Below are 17883 nucleotides of genomic sequence, written 5' to 3' on the forward strand. Positions count from 1 at the left end.
CTTCTGCTCCAGTTACCAAGAACAGAATTTAATCTTAGTAGAGATCAGATATTATCTTTAGAACTTCTGAAGCTATTTTTGTGTCATGTACTGTGTGTCTATTTCCTAGACTGTATTTTGTCTCAAAGGAACCAAGGGGCAATTTTGCAGAAGACTTAAGAGAAGCTTGTTAAAGCTTGCCAACTGTGAACTTCAGTATGTTTTAGTGCCAAGATGTAACTCATAAGGTGGCATTAGAGCAGTTGCTAGCAGCATTTCTGTGAGTAACTCACAGTTCCTGGAGGACTTAATTGTAACTATGCAGGCTCAGTTGAATGAAGCGTTCTGTAATTTTGACTATTGCAGGTTAGTTCGTTTTGGGAAAAAAGTTAATGTTGGTATATTTCGGGGGGGGGGGGGGGGGGGGGGGGCGAGGGGGGAAGTTTGGAAAAAACAATATACCATGTTTCACTCCTGTAGTGGTTTTGTATCTTGTATCAGGGTCTTGAGACTGGCCTGGGGGAAGTGTAGCATACCAAAGCGTTACCTTTGTGGGGAGAGGAGGGGAAAAGACGACTACATCTTGTCTTGGCTCATTTTTCATAGAAAGAGGCTTGACTATTGTGAAGGAGAGAGGAAATAACATTTCATACATGCTGCAATAAAGCAATGTTGCACCATTAACCTCCCTCGTCTGGAAACTGCTGTGCCGATGCTCATTACCTCCCCATCCCGCGCCGCCCTTGGCGTAGGGAAGGCGGGTTCCCCTTTGACCGGGCGGAACGCCAGAGCCGCTGCGCAAGCGCCGGTTCCCGCTGCTGAGGCGGTTCTCCCGCTGCTGAGGCGGTTCTCCCTCTGCAGCCCCGCCCGCAGCAGCCGATTGGCGCGGCGGAGCCTGTGCGGTGATGGACGCCCGTCACACCTTGACGCTCGTCCGGGGCGGTCCCGCAGCCCCATCTGCCCCCCGCCGCCGCAGCCATGCACCGCTCACTCCGCGCCTGCCGCCGCCTGGGCTGCTCCGCCGGGCTCCTGGCGAGCCAGCCGCCCCCGCGCGCCGCTGCCCCCCGCTGGGGCCCGCTGCCCAGTGCCGCCATGGTAAGCATGGGGTGGGGGGGTGAGGGAGGAGCGGTGACCTCTAACTGCCACCGCCGGCCGCGGCCAGCATGGCTCCTCCCACTGCGCCCGGGGCACGGGCGCACGGGGCGGAGGGAGCGGGCGCGCACCACCTGAGGGAACGGCGGACACCGGGAAGACGCTGCCGCCATCTCCTGTCAGGCTGTAGCTGCCGTTTCCCTCTTCCGCCAAGGGGGCTCTGGGGCCGGTTCCTTCCTGGCGCTGCGCGGCCTGCGGGCAGTCCCGAGGCCCAGTTCGGCCCCTCTGTCGCACCCGGATTTGCAGCCCCGCGCCGGCGGTTGCTGCCGGGGCGGGCCGGTGTCTGCAGCGCGCAGCTGTCCGTCCGGGTGCGCTGCCCGAAGGGAGAGATTTGTGGCGAGAGTACGCTGTGTTAGCATGGCCGAGCAGCGGAGGGGAGAGGTGGCATCCGAGCAGGTAAGCAGGAAAGGTGTTAGTGTTGTGGCACGCTGTAGCTTCTTGCACCGAAATTTCAGGCCCTTTCTTAAAGCTTCTGAGGCACAAATGAGGAAAAAGCTGTATGTATTATATTCTGTCTTCACGGAAGTGGGTCTGTCAGGGAAGATCTTGGGGCTGCCTGAAACCTAAGCTGTGACCTCAAGCAGGCATCCTCAGTCAGACTGTCAGGCTAAAATGTAACTGGTTTAGTGACTGGATGCCGCTCGAGAAACAAAAATGCTGTTTGAATAACGCATTCATGATCCCGGTACTGGCAGCTAGGGTGTTACTTGGAAGCCTGAGTCCCGGGTGCATTTCTGTGGATTTGCTCCTTAAAAGGAGATAATTTAGACTGTCAGAGAAATTTCTGCAGGAAGTAGGCTGTTCAGGATTTTATTAATTCGTTTACTAAATTAGCTAATGAATCCAACTGGAACATTAGCTTCTAACTTGTGATTGAGGTGACATTAAGGGGTAGAAAATCACATTTAAAAGAACAGGTTTCCACATGAGTGAATCAACTGCATGGTGAATGAAACATATCTGTGTAAGAAAACTGGTGTCAGGTTGGAATATATAACTCAAACATTGGCTTGTCAGATGGATCCCTTTTTTCTTTTCCTCTTTGGCATAATCCAAAAGAAGCATTATAGATCATGGCCATCATTTGCTTGGTGAAGACCCAGTATTTATGAAAGGTATGAAGCAACATACATTTTTGCTCTTTGCTGGTCAGAAGTATGATCTGTCCTGTACGTAGACATTATGAATTGTTTGGGTTTAAATAACTGCAGTGGTTATAGCAAAATGTCCCTCAGTCAGTTTGGAACTCAAGCAGCTGTTGAATTCTAACAGGAAAACTTTTGAATGCTTTTATTTCCACGAGGACCACCAAAAATGTACCAGTCATTTTTAAAACAGAAACCCCATGCTTTACAATGTTTGTAGAGATTTTCAAGCAGCAAGAGTTGTTTAGGAACATGTGTAGACACAACCAAATGTGCATGTTGTTCTACGGTATGACTGTTGTGTTGCTTTAATTTGGAGCTAAATCGCACAAGATATTCTAAATGGAATTCCAGTCATAATGGTCCTTCTTTAGTTGATTGTTGTAAAATACTTGGGTTTGGTTTATAAAGAGTAATTTTCAGAGTTTGTGACTTGATACTATAAAGGAGGAACTGTGCTAAAAAATGGAAGCAGTCTTCATCTGCTAAAGGAGAGCAGTTGAGCACAAGTTCATTTTTCTGCTGGCCTTGCAAATTGGTATTGACATGCTAAAAATGATGATTTAAATACGTACATCCACAGGTTGCTGCATCCATAAATCAGAATGTAGTTTTCCATGGGAAGTATTATTGTAGCAGGTCTGCCATTTGCCTATCTCCAGTGTGTTATGGTGCAATCAATTGATTAGTTCCCTACAACAAGGCAAAAGTACAGTTATATTTGTCTAACTACGTAAGCTCTGTGCTGTGGGTTCTTGGGATTTTGGAAGGCAGAGCATACCTTGTTTTGTAAGGTGTGGAATAGTAGTTTGGATCTGAGATTTGTTGTAGCTATGGCAGAAACAAAGTGACTGTGGGAATTTGCCTTGGCTTGTGGCAGTCTCCTTTTGGCTTCTCCCATTGCCCACTGGTGGGGGGAGCACAGGGCTGACACAGCTGTGCCTCTTGTACCCTTTTATAGCAGGTTCTCTAAGTGAGTGGGGTGACTGCAGAAACTGCTCTAGGTACAGAAACTGGGGCCTTCTGCTCATAAAGCTACTCAAGAGGGTGAATTCTGTCTAAGCAGTTAGGGAAGCATGTTTTTTACATTAAAACTCATAACTTCTGCATGCTATTAGTTAGTCTGAAGGTAATACTGAATTTAGTTTCCTTACTTTAGTATGTAAGAGAAATACCACTTTTTAACCTAATGTGTCTGTTACTCTGTTAATCAGCAAATGACATTCAATTTAAAGCACCTCACCCTGTTAACTTCAATTGAGTTTGGGAGCATGAGTAACATGGAATTAGGCAGGGAAGTATTTTTTTTTATTTTTTAAAGTTAGGAGGATTGCATTGTTTAAAGGTACTTGTACGAGGAGGTACTGATCCTGTTTATCTTTGTTTCATCATTGTTAGCATTAACGTTAATGTGAGTTTGACGAATCAATTGTGCAACTGCTAGCTTTTTTGTCTAAAAGGCTATGGGTAATTTAACTCTCCGTTATGTAACTCCTGGAGTACCTGAAGACAGAGTGTCTCCATCCAGCTGGGAAGCTACTCAGGACAGTAAAAATGCTTGAAATGCCCAGCATATCACCACTTCCTGCAGCTTGCCATCTGTGGTGATGTGGACCTGGCCAGGGTGCTGTAGAAAGTCAATGCTGCTGGAGAGGTTGTTCTGCCCAATACCCAGCTGTGCTCCTGTCCAAGATGACTAAGACCCACCAAGCAAGGAGTCAGTAGAATGGATCAAGAAAAGAGAGGAACAGAATGATTTCAGAAGTGAACACCTAGGGAAAAGAAAGAATTGCGAAAAACAGAGATGATGCTTGCCTTGTATTCTGACCCAGAATCTTAATTTTCACATCAGGGGGTTTCCAGATTCTGTGGTTTGTCTGTGTCATACGCCTGTTTAGATATTTCTTCTGAGTGCTTATCTCATGTTCCATGAACTTGTGCAGACTTCTTGCACGCTCCGCATCAGCTGACAAGGAGTTTCATCAGTCTGCTGCTTGTGTGAAGAGCTGCTTCCTCTTCCTTACTTTGAACCTGACTCCTATTAGCCTAATGTTATGGCTCCTGTTTCTTGTATTGGTAGAGACAGTGAGCACCTAATACCCATCACCAATCTGCTGATGCTTATAATTAGCCTCAGTTTTAATTCAATCCCCAAGCTATCTTTTTTTTTAACAAAAAAATTAGTTGTCTTAAGAAAGCTGCTCCCTACCTTTCATCAACTTTATTGCCTTTGAACCATTTTCAGTAATAACCTTTGGGGAGGGCTGAAAGAACCAAATCTGCACAGACTTCAGAGGGTAGATGAACCAAGGTGGCACAGCAGTGTTTCTTTTGCTATCCTCTGTATTTCTTAATAGTTCTTAAAATTTGTTTTCTTCCTTTAGCTGCGCTGCAATGCTGACTCAGTGCTCTGATAGAGCTTTCCCAAGCACTTGCCTCTGATTGTCATGGTTCTGTCAGAGCCCAGCACTTATGTATGTATCTTACTGATGGAGCTGGGATTGGTTCACTCTATGTATGATTAAGAATTCAAAAAGACTTCCCCTTCCTGAAAACTCTGCAAGAAGGTAGACTCCTCTTCTAGGGAAGGATGAACACCTTTCTCACAGAAAATTGGGACTTTGCTGACCAAGGCATGGGAAGAGGAATAGAAACTGCTCTTGCTTCCTGTCCAGTCTCTCAGTCTTTGTAGAGCTGCATGTGAATGTGTTCACATTATCACAAATGAATGGGTTGTTTCACAAAAAGTGAAAAATTACTTTTTAGTTGGTGTACATTGGCTAGAATTAGTTTACTTTTGCTGTGTTAGGTAATAATGCATGCTAGGTTTATACATAATACAGAAATATTGCCTTCCATAAATATTGCACAAAATATGCCTAGGTGCAGTGTTTGAGTTGCACAGCTAGGGCAACTGTGTTCCTGGTTTGTTAGGCTTCAGAAGATAATTAATTGTCAGTAACTTGGTACTGGATTAATCAGTTTCTTCCTTCTAGTTTTCTTCCGAAGTCTCATGTGCAGTGTGGATTTCAGATAGGGATTGTGTTACGTGTATGTTGGCTGGACAGATGGTACCTGAATTCTTACTGTGCTAGTTCTTCAGTTTGGTTTTTACAAAACTAATTCTGTAAATTCCAAGATAAGTTCTTCCAAAAGAAGAAACAGAGTCTTTCATCAGGATGATGTGTTCCGTACAGTGGGAATCTAGAGGTCTTAAGTCTTGCAGTGCTGCCAGTTACCAGTGGGTCTGCTAGGTTGTACAATGTTACAAGTGACTTTTAGTGAGCCAGTGCTAAAACTAGAGAAATGTCTTAACTTTGAAGATAGTGTGAGGTGTCCCTGCCCATGGCAGGGGGGTTGGAACTAGGTGATCCTTAAGGTCTTTTCCAACCCTAACTATTCTATGATTCTATTCTATGAGTCTACATAATTAGAAAAATACCGATGACTCCCTGCATGTCATCGTCTTCTTTTTTCCCCCTTCTTGAACATTTTTCTTAGCTGTATCTGCTTTCAAAAAGGATGTGCTGTTTACCAGTGTTGGAAATATTTTTTTTTCTTTTTCCATAGTCAAGTCAAGAGGCTTTTAGGATAGAATATGATACCTTTGGTGAACTGAAGGTCCCAAGTGACAAATACTATGGTGCCCAAACTGTAAGATCTACAATGAACTTCAAGATTGGAGGTGTTTCAGAAAGGATGCCAGTAAGTAATTCAAATGTGTTCAGTTTCTTCGTTTAAGGAAGGTTTGGGTGTGAGAGAGAATATCTTCTTCTTAGACTTTTGCTGAAAGTATGAGCATCTTTGAGTTTTAATTAAAGTTGGAAATTGCATGGCAAGATACTGTGCTGCAGTAGAAATATTTTTGTTGTATTTAAATTGAATGTTGCTTTTATTTTATTTTGTTGCTTAATTTTTTTAATAACTGGAATGAATAGGAATTATTCTTTTCTGAAGAAGAAAAAATGGAGTAGTTTGTTGCTATAGCGTTATATAGTTTTTTTATTGAAGATATTTTGTATAGTATTAGTTGATATGAAGCTACTTTTTCACATGTAGCTGTGCATAGAGGATTAGTGTGCATGTGCTTTGTCATCTACTAGCTTTCCATGTACTGAAACATGTCAGTTTGCCCTCAAAAAGACTACTTAGAAGTTGAACCAGTCCTCCTTTTCTGTTAATTTTAACATATGTAATTCCTTTTGATACACAAAATTATGCATTTAAACTTATTCTTGTGTCACAGGTTCAAGTTATAAGGGCTTTTGGCATCTTGAAGAGGGCAGCTGCTGAAGTAAATCAAGATTACGGTCTTGACCCAAAGATTGCTAATGCTATTGTGAAGGCAGCTAATGAGGTAAGAATAAACTGTTCAAAGTGCTAGAACTGTCAACTGTTTTTTTGTTAAGCTTTTCATATGAAGTTTGGAGGCTGGGGGAAGACCTGCTTTTCTCAAATTGTTAGAGGAAGGCATTTATTGTTACTAAATTTTGGTTTTCAGGTTGAGAAATCATTTACTTCATATGTTTTACTATGTTACTTCTCATATTTACATAAATGATAGAATGCTCAAATGTATGTTGATACTTAAGTTATGAAAACAATATAATTTTCCCCTTCATTAGGACTACTCATTATTTACATAGTATTGACTCTTAGCAGCTGAACAGTATAAAAAAAACAACTAAGAGAGTAACACAGTCTTTGTTCATTCACCTAATATGAAGTCTGACTTGCCAAGCAAAGCTTTTTTTATTTTGGAAGTCCCCAGTCATTAAGCAATTCGATCTGGGTAATGTGAAGAGCATCTGCAATCTGAATAGTTTGTTGCTAGTCCATTTCCTCTTCAGACTTAAACTTACTAGTAAATCTGTTTTTTAAGTATCACTTTTATAGCTAAAGAGGACATGATGCGACACACAGAGGCATCTCCTCTTTCTCATGATAAATGCCACCCAAGTGCAGAGAATTGTGAATGACCATTATTTGAGGTATGGTATTACCAGGCATGTTGCTTTCTGTAAGTTGACAGATGTATTTATTTTGAAGGATTATTTTACAGAGCTTTCTCATTCAAACTAGCTTAAAAATCTTTTCAGTATTTGCAGACACTTTATAATCTTTCTACCAGCTGTAGCACTGTAAGTCCCAAGACCCCAGAGCTTTGGAGAAGCCCAGAATATGTCCAGACTCTTCTTGTGGTTTCAGGGGATCTCCTAGTTAAAGGGGGATCAGAAGTTTTGGTGGCTAAAAGGCTACTTACAGAATCCTAGAATCATAGAATGGCTTGGGTTGGAAAGGATCTTAAGATCATGGCTTTACACTAGAACATGTTGTGCAAGGCTCTGTCCAACCTGGTCTATCACTACAGTCCTTGATGTAGAGTTCCTCTCCAGTATCCTTGTAGGCCCGCCTTCAGATACTGGAAGGCAGACATGAGGTCTCCATGCAGCCTTCTCTTCTCCAGGCTGAACACACACTCAGTCCATGTCTGCTGCCCATGTCGCTGACAAAGATGTTGAACAAGACCGGTCTCAACACCGATCCCTGAGAGACACCGCTTGTTACTGGTTGCCACGTGGACATTGAGCCGTTGACCACAACTCTTTGCCTGCGGCCATCCAGCCAGTTCTTTATCCACTGAGTGGTCCACCTATCAAACTGATGTCTCTTATGTTTAGAGACAAGGATGTCACACAGGACAGTGTCGAACGCTTTGCACAAGTCCAGGCAGATGACGTCAACTGCTCTACCCCTGTCCATCAGTTCTGTAGCCCTATCATAGAAGGCCACCAAATTGGTCAGACAGGATTTCCTCTTAGTGAAGCCATGCTGGCTGTCACCAAGCACCTTGTTGTTTTTCATGTGCCTTAGTATGCCTTCCAGGAGAATCTGCTCCAAGATTTTGCCAGCCACAGAGGTGAGGCTGACACACAATTAATTAGTGCCAGTACTTAACTTAGATTCATAAGTTCTGAAAGTGGTTTGGGCTTTTGTTGTTTTTTTTTTTCTCTTGTGTTTTACAAACACCCCTGCAGTGACATCCTTTCCCCTACCTCCAAAATAATTTTCTAATATAACTTAAAAAGGAAGAGGTACAGCAAGGAATTAAGTTACTCTTGGAGGTGGGAACTTTGCTCCTGTATAAAATGGGAAATACTTAAAGACTCTTTCTTGAAAAGTATGATTCCAGTAAGACTGGTGTATCCTGTTAAACTGGAGATAGTTATCTAGCCTTGGAGTTGTGATGACATATCCTTTGCTTTACATTCTCAACTTTTCTGAGGCTAATATGCATAGTAGCATGATGCTTCTGAACACAGATTCTGATACTATCTAAAACACATTTAAAAAAATGATAAATGCATACAAGGTTCAGCAGGCTCTAAAAAAATACAGATCAAACAGGAGAGTTGTTCTGTTTTGGTTTGAGATGGTAGTTGTCATAGCCTATCTGTAGCAGATGCAAGTTGTTGTAGCTGTCTTTGGCTGATCAGGACCTTGTTTCCATGAATAATCAGCAAGTCAATACCTACGAATCTTGTTAAGTCTATGTGACTCTCCTGTTTATATGTGTAACATACTCAGTTACAGTTGAGGCACAGTAAAGACAGTCACGAGTCTTTTTTAGGCACTTCTCAATTTAAAGTCACACAGGTCCAGGGCAGTACTAGGGAAATTATGCCTTACATGAAGAAGGTGTTTGATAGCAGCAACTATCTGCTGGCTCGTTTTGTTACTGCAAAACTTAATGTCTGCGTGTTTAAGAAGTCTGGAACCTCCCTGTACGAAATTTATTTCTGGAGAAATGTTGGAGTCTGATTATACAAATATTATGTACTGCATGTGCATCTCAGATTATTTTTGCCAAAAACACCTCTTCTGGGGGACCGTTTGCCACAAGGAATGGACTTCTGAATGCCCCTAATAGTAGTATAGTTGTGATCAATGTTCATGATGAAACTGTGCAGCTGTTGAGCCTGATTTCATAGGAGAAAGCAGCATACCCATGATGATAATGGGTTTGTAAACTGACAGGCACTGTCCAAATCTTGATGTTCCTGGCACACAGAGGATTTTCGTAACTGAAGGAGAAACATAACAATCAAGTGTCCTGAACCGCCTAACGTGCTCTGAGAAACTGCTTAACGTGTTTCCCTTGTCTGGGATATCTTACTGACCTGAGAAATAACTGTGGCAGGGAGAACCAGCTCATACTACCTGTAGTCCTACCCAGGAAGATTAGAATCCAAGTTGCTGTAAAATTTGGGAAGGGAGTGATGTTTTTTGACTTACAAAATCATCTGCATTGTTTGTGAAAGAGAAGATAAGATCTAACAGACCTTTTAAAAATCTTTTCTATGATGGTAGAACATGAAATTAAATCTATTTCTTTGTGTTTCAGAATTAGCATCTTTGAAAAGCATAGCAAATTTTTTTTTCTCTTTTAATATCTGGTATTACATCAAACTCTTCATTATTCTGCTATAAATTCACAATTGTTCTGTGTAGATTTACAAATATAATGGAGAACATTATTTTAAATATAGCTATAAGGTGTTCAGATTTATGATTTAAATTTTTTTTTGTTCCAGTATAACAACTTTTCTCTTTTTTCCATTCTAGGTAGCTGAAGGAAAATTAAATGATCACTTTCCATTGGTGGTGTGGCAGACTGGCTCTGGAACTCAAACCAATATGAATGTCAATGAAGTCATCAGCAATAGAGCCATTGAGATAATGGGAGGCACACTGGGAAGCAAAAAACCAGTGCATCCGAATGATCATGTTAACAAAAGCCAGGTTGTTACACTTGTATTATACTTCTTTTGATGTGAAAAGTGTTTTGTTTTTTTTTTTGCTTTAAATGGTGAATTTAAATTAAATTCTTTTAGAGCCACTGTTTAGATTTTGGAGAAAACAAAAAGTTTTGCGTACAGCTTTGGCAACAGTTTTCTGGGGTTTTCAGTTTAAAAGAACTTTAAAATGTTCACTGGTGACAGCATGAGCTTTTTTAACTCATTCATGACACATAATTTCACACATAGTGTAGTGTGTAGAGGTGTCCTTGTGACAACTACTGTACTGCAAGCAGTCTTAAATATAGATGCAGCATGTAAAAGTTGGATACTTGTTACCTCCGTATCTACATTGCATACAGCATATAGAAAGAATATGATAGTGGCTGCAGTCCTGTAGTTGGCAAATGAAATATCCATTTAATTTTTTTTATTTTCCCCAAGGATTGTGGTAGGCAATTTTATCACATTTCACTCTTGATACTTCCTTCAGAGTAGCTGAAGTTTAAGCCATTGACTTGGTTGTATTCCTTCCTGATCTTTTATGCTTATTCAGTATCCTGGGAACTACACTACATTTATATTTACCCTTAGCAAATCAACACATAGGTGTTTCTAAGTCACCTATAATTCCTTTAAAATCATCTATTCATCACCTGTCTCTCCAAGTAATTATTTTTCTTTTTATTTCCTCTCCTCTTTCTTTCCCCCCCCCCCCCCCCCCCCCCATTGTTGTGAACAATCTACTCAACTGAACTTTCTGTAGGTATAGTTATAAAAAGTTGATTTTATCCCTCAGGTACTGGACTAGAATTTGGAAGATTTTATTCTTCCTGCAGGTTGACTTGTGGAACACTCCAAAGTTGCTTGTTCTTAGTTTTTTCTTGTTTACAAAATAAGGAGAATAAAGCCATACATCTACGTCTTATAACACTAATGGTAAGAAAAGCTTGTAACTAAATTTCTTGAACTTCTTTCAGAGTTCAAATGACACTTTCCCAACGGCAATGCATATTGCTGCTGCCCAGGAGGTTAATGAGGTGTTGTTACCTGGACTAAAGAAGCTACAGAATGCACTGGAAGCGAAATCCAAAGAGTTTTCCCAGATCATAAAAATAGGACGCACTCACACACAAGATGCTGTTCCACTTACTCTTGGACAGGTAAAAAAACTCAAATTATGCATTTGTTTGGAAAATTCTTATAAATGTATTGGAAGAAATGGAGGCAAACTTGAGGATGCCTTAATTGGCTTGTTAAGAGAAATTACAGGAAACTGGCTTAATTTCAGTCTTAAGTATTTTCATCTTTAGTAGAGTTGCTTCACTCTAATAACTGCAACATAAATTTTCATTTTTTCTGTGTCTTACTTCTAACAGTAGTAAGATATAGTTTTTAGATGATGTTCCATTACCAAGCAACACAATGTGGTATTTCTGTTACAATGACATTACAAAGGAGAAGACAGGTAGTCTAATTGGTAAATTTACATGAAGGAGGTTTTGCCAACACACAAAACTACTAAGTATTTTGAATTAAAATCTGTAATATATGATCATTATATATATATGATAGCAAGTTTTTCTTAGATATTGTCAAGAATGGCTTATATTACATTAATTTGGTAATGAATTAACTTTAACTGATAAAAATCCGTGTAAAGCTTGTGGATTTATCCAAGAATGCTCAGTTTTTTACTAAGTAAAATTCAGTGAACAAAGTCCAAGATCTGCTTCTCTATTTGTACTTTGAGAACATTAGTTTAATCTGATTAACATTGATTCATGTCCTCCTAAGTACACAACTGAGATAAATGGCAGAGAAAGATGTATTGTTTACACATTTTTATATACGTAGATTGTTTTTAAGTGTAATTGTTTGTACTGTGAGAGCAGTCTTCTAGGACATACAAACTCTACCTCTTAATGAAAGCATGATAAGATTCTGCATTTGGTAAAGTTGAGTGCCTTTAGGTTTGTAAAGAAATTAGTCCAATCATGATCAAAATCTTAAGTAATAGTGCTTATTCTTGGTCATTGTCTTTGTTGGTTTATTTTGTCCTTCTTTCTTTCAAAGGAATTTAGTGGCTATGTGCAACAAATTAAATACGGTGTGGCTAGGATTGAGTCAACGATGCCAAGAGTGTATCAGCTGGCAGCTGGTGGCACTGCAGTTGGTACAGGACTAAACACAAGGATTGGTTTTGCTGAGAAAGTTGCTGCTAAAGTGGCTGAACTGACGGGTGAGGAATGATACTTCAGTTATCAGTAAAGCAATATATATAGCACAGAGTCAAACTGAAACAAAATCTTTCAGTTTCCAGTCTTTTCATAAGCCCAAATTGTATTTATATTTTAACATGAAAGTTTCTGTTAATGCTGTATGTTATATGCCTTATACTTAGATTTTTTCATGCAGTGGATTTTTAGAATTATACTTGGTGCATTGAAAGTGACTGAAATTACCATGTTTTTTGGAGCAAGGCTTACAGATACAGTTTCAGGCTTCTATTATTAGCCCAGCTATAATGCTCTGTCTTGATCTTTGCTCCTCTGGTTCTGTTAATCTACAGTGACTTGGTATGAAAGAAGGGGAAAAACCCTCCCAAAGCCACTATGTTTTTTCATATCAAAAAGTTAGCTGTCTGATTTTTTGATGCTATCTTTATAGGTATTAAAATTTAATTTACAGAGCCATTGAGTTTTTTGATCTATCAATCAGATCTTTGGTGTCGCAGTATGTCTTTAAAATGCCCCTGAAATGAATACATATGTCTGTCATTTAAAATTGCTAAAACTGCTTATCAACAGTATTTTTGTTTTAATGGATCTATTATTCTGTGTCTTGTAGAGAGTCAAGACTTTCTTGTACCCTGAGAGGGCAGAAGTAACTTGTCGTAAACAACAGCTGCTGGGCAGCAGTTCAGGGCTTGTTTTGGTGCTTGAAGAAGCTATTGGTGGTTAGGAAGCTCTCCCATGTTAGCGCATGTTTGGTGTACTGCATGGGAAAGCTGTACTAGTTTAAAACAAGTAGGGCAGACTTACGAAGTTACACGTACTCTTATAGGCAAGTTTATTGGTAAGGACAAAAGGAAAAGTTTAGAATGATCTCTGCAACTGAGAAGGCAGCTATGCAATTTGGAACCTCATGCATATTGGGTGGGATTTTGTGTTTAGCAGGAATTGCGTAACACTAGAAATCATGGGGGTTATGCTGCTCTTCTTTGAATTGGTAATGTAAGCTCCGATCAGGAGTTTTGCAGGCACAAAGTCCAGCCCACAATTAGTCTTTAGAGATGTCCATTACCACTAAGGGCATTCTACTGACTTCCAGGGCAAAGCCCTGAAGACATGTTTTTCATTATAGAACCTAGCCTTAAATCTCAGGCATTTAATTAATGTCAGCAGAGCTCCTGCTTCCATTGAGTCTGTGCTCCTGTTGTTGGCAGCAGTTGCAAGCATGCTTCTGAGTCTGAATCAGCTTTCACATGTTCTGTCTGCTTTGTTGTTCCCTTCCAGTGCTGATACTTGAATGCCTTTTTTTTTTTCCTTCAAGGACCTAATTCCATCGTGACTGCTTTATCCTAACTTCTGCACTGTGCTGTAGAAACCTCATTTTCATAACAGAGAGAAAGCATCACAGCACTTGACAATCTAAAGAATCTAACTTGATTTAACAGGAGAAATTAAGTTTGGGCTAACCTGTAAGAGATTACTGACATTCGTAGACTACTGCAGTGGGAAAGTGATGCTTAGTATGCAACACAGTGTGAAGTCTTTGAAATTTTGTTGTGGGTGGATGCTCACATTTCATATTCTTGTGTATTTTAGTGACTGCTACATTGTATTAATCTGTTTAAGCAATGTTTGTGAGAAAAGGTCTAGAGAAGATGGAACATCTTACAGTGTTACTCTTTTCAAATTCAATAAATTATGTGTTTGATTATCTGGTTCATGTGCCTCATGGCTTAGTATTTCCCCTTCCCCCCTGTAGGTTTGCCTTTTGTGACTGCTCCAAATAAGTTTGAAGCTCTTGCGGCTCATGATGCTCTGGTTGAACTCAGCGGAGCTATGAACACAGTGGCATGTAGTCTCATGAAAATAGCTAATGATATTCGTTTCCTTGGTTCTGGACCACGTTCTGGACTAGGAGAACTCATCCTGCCTGAAAATGAACCAGGAAGCAGCATCATGCCAGGTACAGAGAAACTACTGCGTTTCTTTTGATTTGGACCACTAACTCTTAACGTGTTTACCAAACGCCACTACACATCAATAAGTCCATGATTCAACAATTCTGTCAGTTTTTATCTTCTGCCATATTTTACCAAAACTGGTGTTCATAAAAATACTTGCTTGCACAGCTGTGTGTTGTCAAGTATGTGGGGGAGAGCATTATCTGTAAACATATGTCTCTATTAATACAAGCATACTTCTCAAAACCTTCTTTTAGAATTACAAGGTCTGTATGATTTTTATGTAAAGGCTTTTCTGAAACAAGCTTTAAATGATCTAATCTATGAATTGTAGCAATATTGTGATCTAAACTGACTTCTGTCTTTACATTTTCCTTTCTGCCATATGATATACGTATCATATGATACACAATGGCAATGATGCTGTTGTGTGGGTTGATAAGAAATGAAGGAATATTAGTAATCATTCTTTACTTTCTCCTAAAAAAGTATGCATATATGAATATTGTCCATCAAAAACATGTTCTTTATGATAAAGTATAAAACAGGTCATGAGCATATCTGGCTTTAAAAAAAGCAGATAATGACTGTTCTTATTAGGATTATTTCTAGAAATTACATCAGCTATTAAAAAAAACCCTTATTTATTAGGAGTCCATTCTAATTTGGGGGGGGGGGGGGTGTTTGTTTGGGTTTTGTTTTGTGTTGTTTTGCCTTTTTTTTCCTGAAAAGTAAAGATAGTGTACTAATTTTATTACAAAGTAATTCTAACAGATTAGGAATACTTTTCCTAAATTGAGATTTGGTAGTGATTTACCAGAAATGCCCACTTGTACAAGTAAAGACAGGTTTTAATGTGTTGTTAATCAGTTAAGAACAGTGGTAATAGCTGCTTAGCTCATGCACATTTGATCCAGCTCTCAAAATCTTGGTGAATTGCTAAAGCAACCATGGCTATTTTAAAAATCCTAGCTGAATTACTGGAATTGTACAGTTAATTTAATATCATTTATAGAAATTATTTCTATGATGCACAGATAAACATGAGTAAGTTGCTACGTCCTACAAAACATCTTCTGTTGAATGTGATTTGGTAAATAAGGAAACACAACTGGTTGTTCATGGTTTTTGTTTGCTTGTGTGGTTTTTTTTGTTTGTTTCTCCCCTTTTCTTCTGCTGCTGCTTCTTGGGTAACCTTTTTCTCTCCTTTTTGCAACTAGGAAAAGTGAATCCTACCCAGTGTGAAGCTGTAACCATGGTGGCAGCCCAAGTTATGGGAAACCATGTTGCTGTTACTGTAGGAGGTAGCAACGGACACTTTGAACTGAATGTTTTTAAGCCCATGATGGTAAGTTCATGAAGTTTTAAATATCTAGGACTTCTTAAGGTCATTGTTCGTACAATCAGATAATTTGTAGGAAAAAGCCCTCAGTGAATATTTGGTCAATACAAGCACCAGAGAAGCTAATGAATTGTGTGTATGAGATTTATTCCTTTTGTATGGCAAGTCCTTGTTTTTTTGACAGGGAGCTGGCAATCTTTCAAACATGAAACTATTTTATGCAGATAAGCTTTTAATCTTAACAGTTTGTGCTTATCATCAAAAGAAGCAGGGAGAGAGGAGCACAAGCTGAGACAAAATTTTATCCAAAGCCAAAGAGAATCAGGTGTCTCAGCTAAAAATTAGGTGTTTTTTTTTCTTTAACACCTATCTGTTACTAATCTTTGTTACTGCCAAATACCAAAGGATTACAGGTCTTTGGCAACTGAGTCATGTAAAATTATAAATAGTTAGACTTCAGTACTTCTGCCTTTTACAGTGTGAGGACAATATGCCAAGAGACATATTGCTGCTTCTGTATGTTTAGTTTAAAAAAAGTCAAGTTAAATGAGTGTTACAGATCACCTTGTACTGAAATCTGCATGTTTTGACACCAAGTCATAATTCTTATTTTCTTCTTTGGGCTATCTACTTTTGTTTTGTTTTGGTTGATTTGTTCGTTTTCCTCCCGTAAAACCAAGAAGGAAAAATAAACAGGAGAAATTGAGGGAGAGAATATAAACAAAAGCATCAAATCAGCAGATTGTGGATAACTGTATGTAGACTGTTAAAGGAATAGCACAGAAGTTAGGGTAGAGATAATAGTTTAAAAAAAAATAAGGTGACTTGCAGGAAATAGTAATAAAAGGAAGGTTTTTAAGATTCTGTTGTATTGTTAGAAATAAGAGGCACAAAGGTAGCAGCATGTTATTATTCTGCATAGTCTATACTGACTGATACGGCATTTTTATTATGTTAGAAATGATTGAAAGAAAACTGAAAGTTTACAGTAGAATCAGTATTTGTCTCTACCTTACTGCGTCTGCTCAGGGTAATGCGTTTATTTTTGCCAATCAGGAATATTTCTTCTAATCATATAGCATCTGGTTTCGAAGCGGGAGGGAGGAATCACAAACAGGCAAGAGATACACATAAGATAAATTTGATCTAAACAGATCCCTCCCCAAAAATAAACCAAGAATGTATCTTATGGATTGTCAAAGTAGATGAGTTGTCAAAGTAGATGACTAATGCCAGACATTATTGTACTTTATATCGTTAGATGTCTTCTCTTGATCAGTACCTAGGGAGGGAAATAACAATGAATCAAATGCCTTCATGTAGTTTTTTACTTGATTATTTGTGAACAAAATGATTATATGTACTGTGGTCATCTTCATGCACATTCAGTTCTACCACCCCTTTAAATGGGAGTAGGCTGAGCTTACCCTGCAGCCACTCCTTTTTTACAAACAGCCTGCTAAAAAGTGGGTATTGCAGGGGGGGGCACTGGCTGTGAACAAACACAAGACTGTGCAGCTGTTACTGACTGAATGTAATACCTGGTATTTCTTTTGTTCTGTTGTTGTTAGATTAAGAACGTTTTAAACTCTGCACGACTTCTCGGAGATGTTTGTGTTTCTTTCACGGACAACTGTGTAGTTGGAATCCAAGCTAATACAGACAGGATCAACAAACTCATGAGTGAATCTCTGATGCTGGTAACAGCACTGAACCCGCATATAGGTAGGTTTAAGGCTCAGAAACTTACCAGAACATTACACTGAAATATTTTGTGGTATCATGTTTTTGCATGTTACATTTGGTGCACATTTAGTACAAATTGAGTTAAGCAGCAGTAGCAGTGTCCTGCAGATTAATTCTCCATAGGCCAAGTGTCCCACTTTCTTCTCACCTGTACATTTTGTGAAAGTGCGCATGGCTAACTGCTTTGTTTCGTTTTGTTACAGGTTATGATAAAGCAGCCAAGATTGCCAAAACTGCGCACAAAGAAGGGACAACGTTAAAAGAAGCTGCTATAAAGCTGGGATTCCTCACGTCAGACCAGTTTGATCAGTGGGTGAAGCCTAAAGATATGTTAGGTCCTCAGTAACGTCTGTACAAAAAAACCCGCAAACCCCACGTGTTCTTAACACAAAAAATAAATAAAATAAACCAAATACTCTGTGCTTCTGTTTCACATCTGTTCGTGCTGTTACTTTTTCACAGCTCAGATAAACTTGATCTTGGGGGAAAGATTTTCTAGCTATAATATCTTTAAAACGTCAGTGC

At 39.5% G+C, this 17883-nt stretch overlaps 1 protein-coding gene across 2 annotated transcripts; it reads left to right on the forward strand.

Annotated features, from left to right (window-relative positions):
- The first annotated feature begins 950 nt into the window (after positions 1–950).
- FH (fumarate hydratase) lies at positions 951–17779 on the forward strand. Of its 2 annotated transcripts, none has more exons than XM_034066735.1 (10): positions 951–1074; positions 5847–5981; positions 6523–6633; positions 9903–10079; positions 11056–11238; positions 12152–12317; positions 14069–14272; positions 15491–15618; positions 17184–17337; positions 17562–17779. In XM_034066735.1, the coding sequence occupies exons 1-10, from the start codon at positions 958–960 to the stop codon at positions 17702–17704; spliced, it is 1518 nt and encodes a 505-aa protein (XP_033922626.1). In that variant the 5' UTR covers positions 951–957; the 3' UTR covers positions 17705–17779. The 2 variants fall into 2 exon arrangements, with proteins under 2 accessions (XP_033922626.1, XP_033922622.1); XM_034066731.1 differs by lacking the exon at positions 951–1074 and adding an exon at positions 1212–1527.
- Positions 17780–17883: the final 104 nt, after the last annotated feature.

Source organism: Melopsittacus undulatus, chromosome 1 (assembly GCF_012275295.1).
Source record: "Melopsittacus undulatus isolate bMelUnd1 chromosome 1, bMelUnd1.mat.Z, whole genome shotgun sequence".
In the NCBI taxonomy this organism is placed as follows: domain Eukaryota; kingdom Metazoa; phylum Chordata; class Aves; order Psittaciformes; family Psittaculidae; genus Melopsittacus; species Melopsittacus undulatus.

Excerpts from the sequence above, each read along its gene's own strand:
- FH (XM_034066735.1), top strand. The coding sequence starts at position 958 with ATGCACCGCTCACTCCGCGCCTGCCGCCGCCTGGGCTGCTCCGCCGGG. Across the intron at positions 5,982-6,522 it reads GTGTTTCAGAAAGGATGCCA|GTTCAAGTTATAAGGGCTTT; the intron begins GTAAGTAATTCA and ends CTTGTGTCACAG. Across the intron at positions 17,338-17,561 it reads AGCACTGAACCCGCATATAG|GTTATGATAAAGCAGCCAAG; the intron begins GTAGGTTTAAGG and ends GTTTTGTTACAG.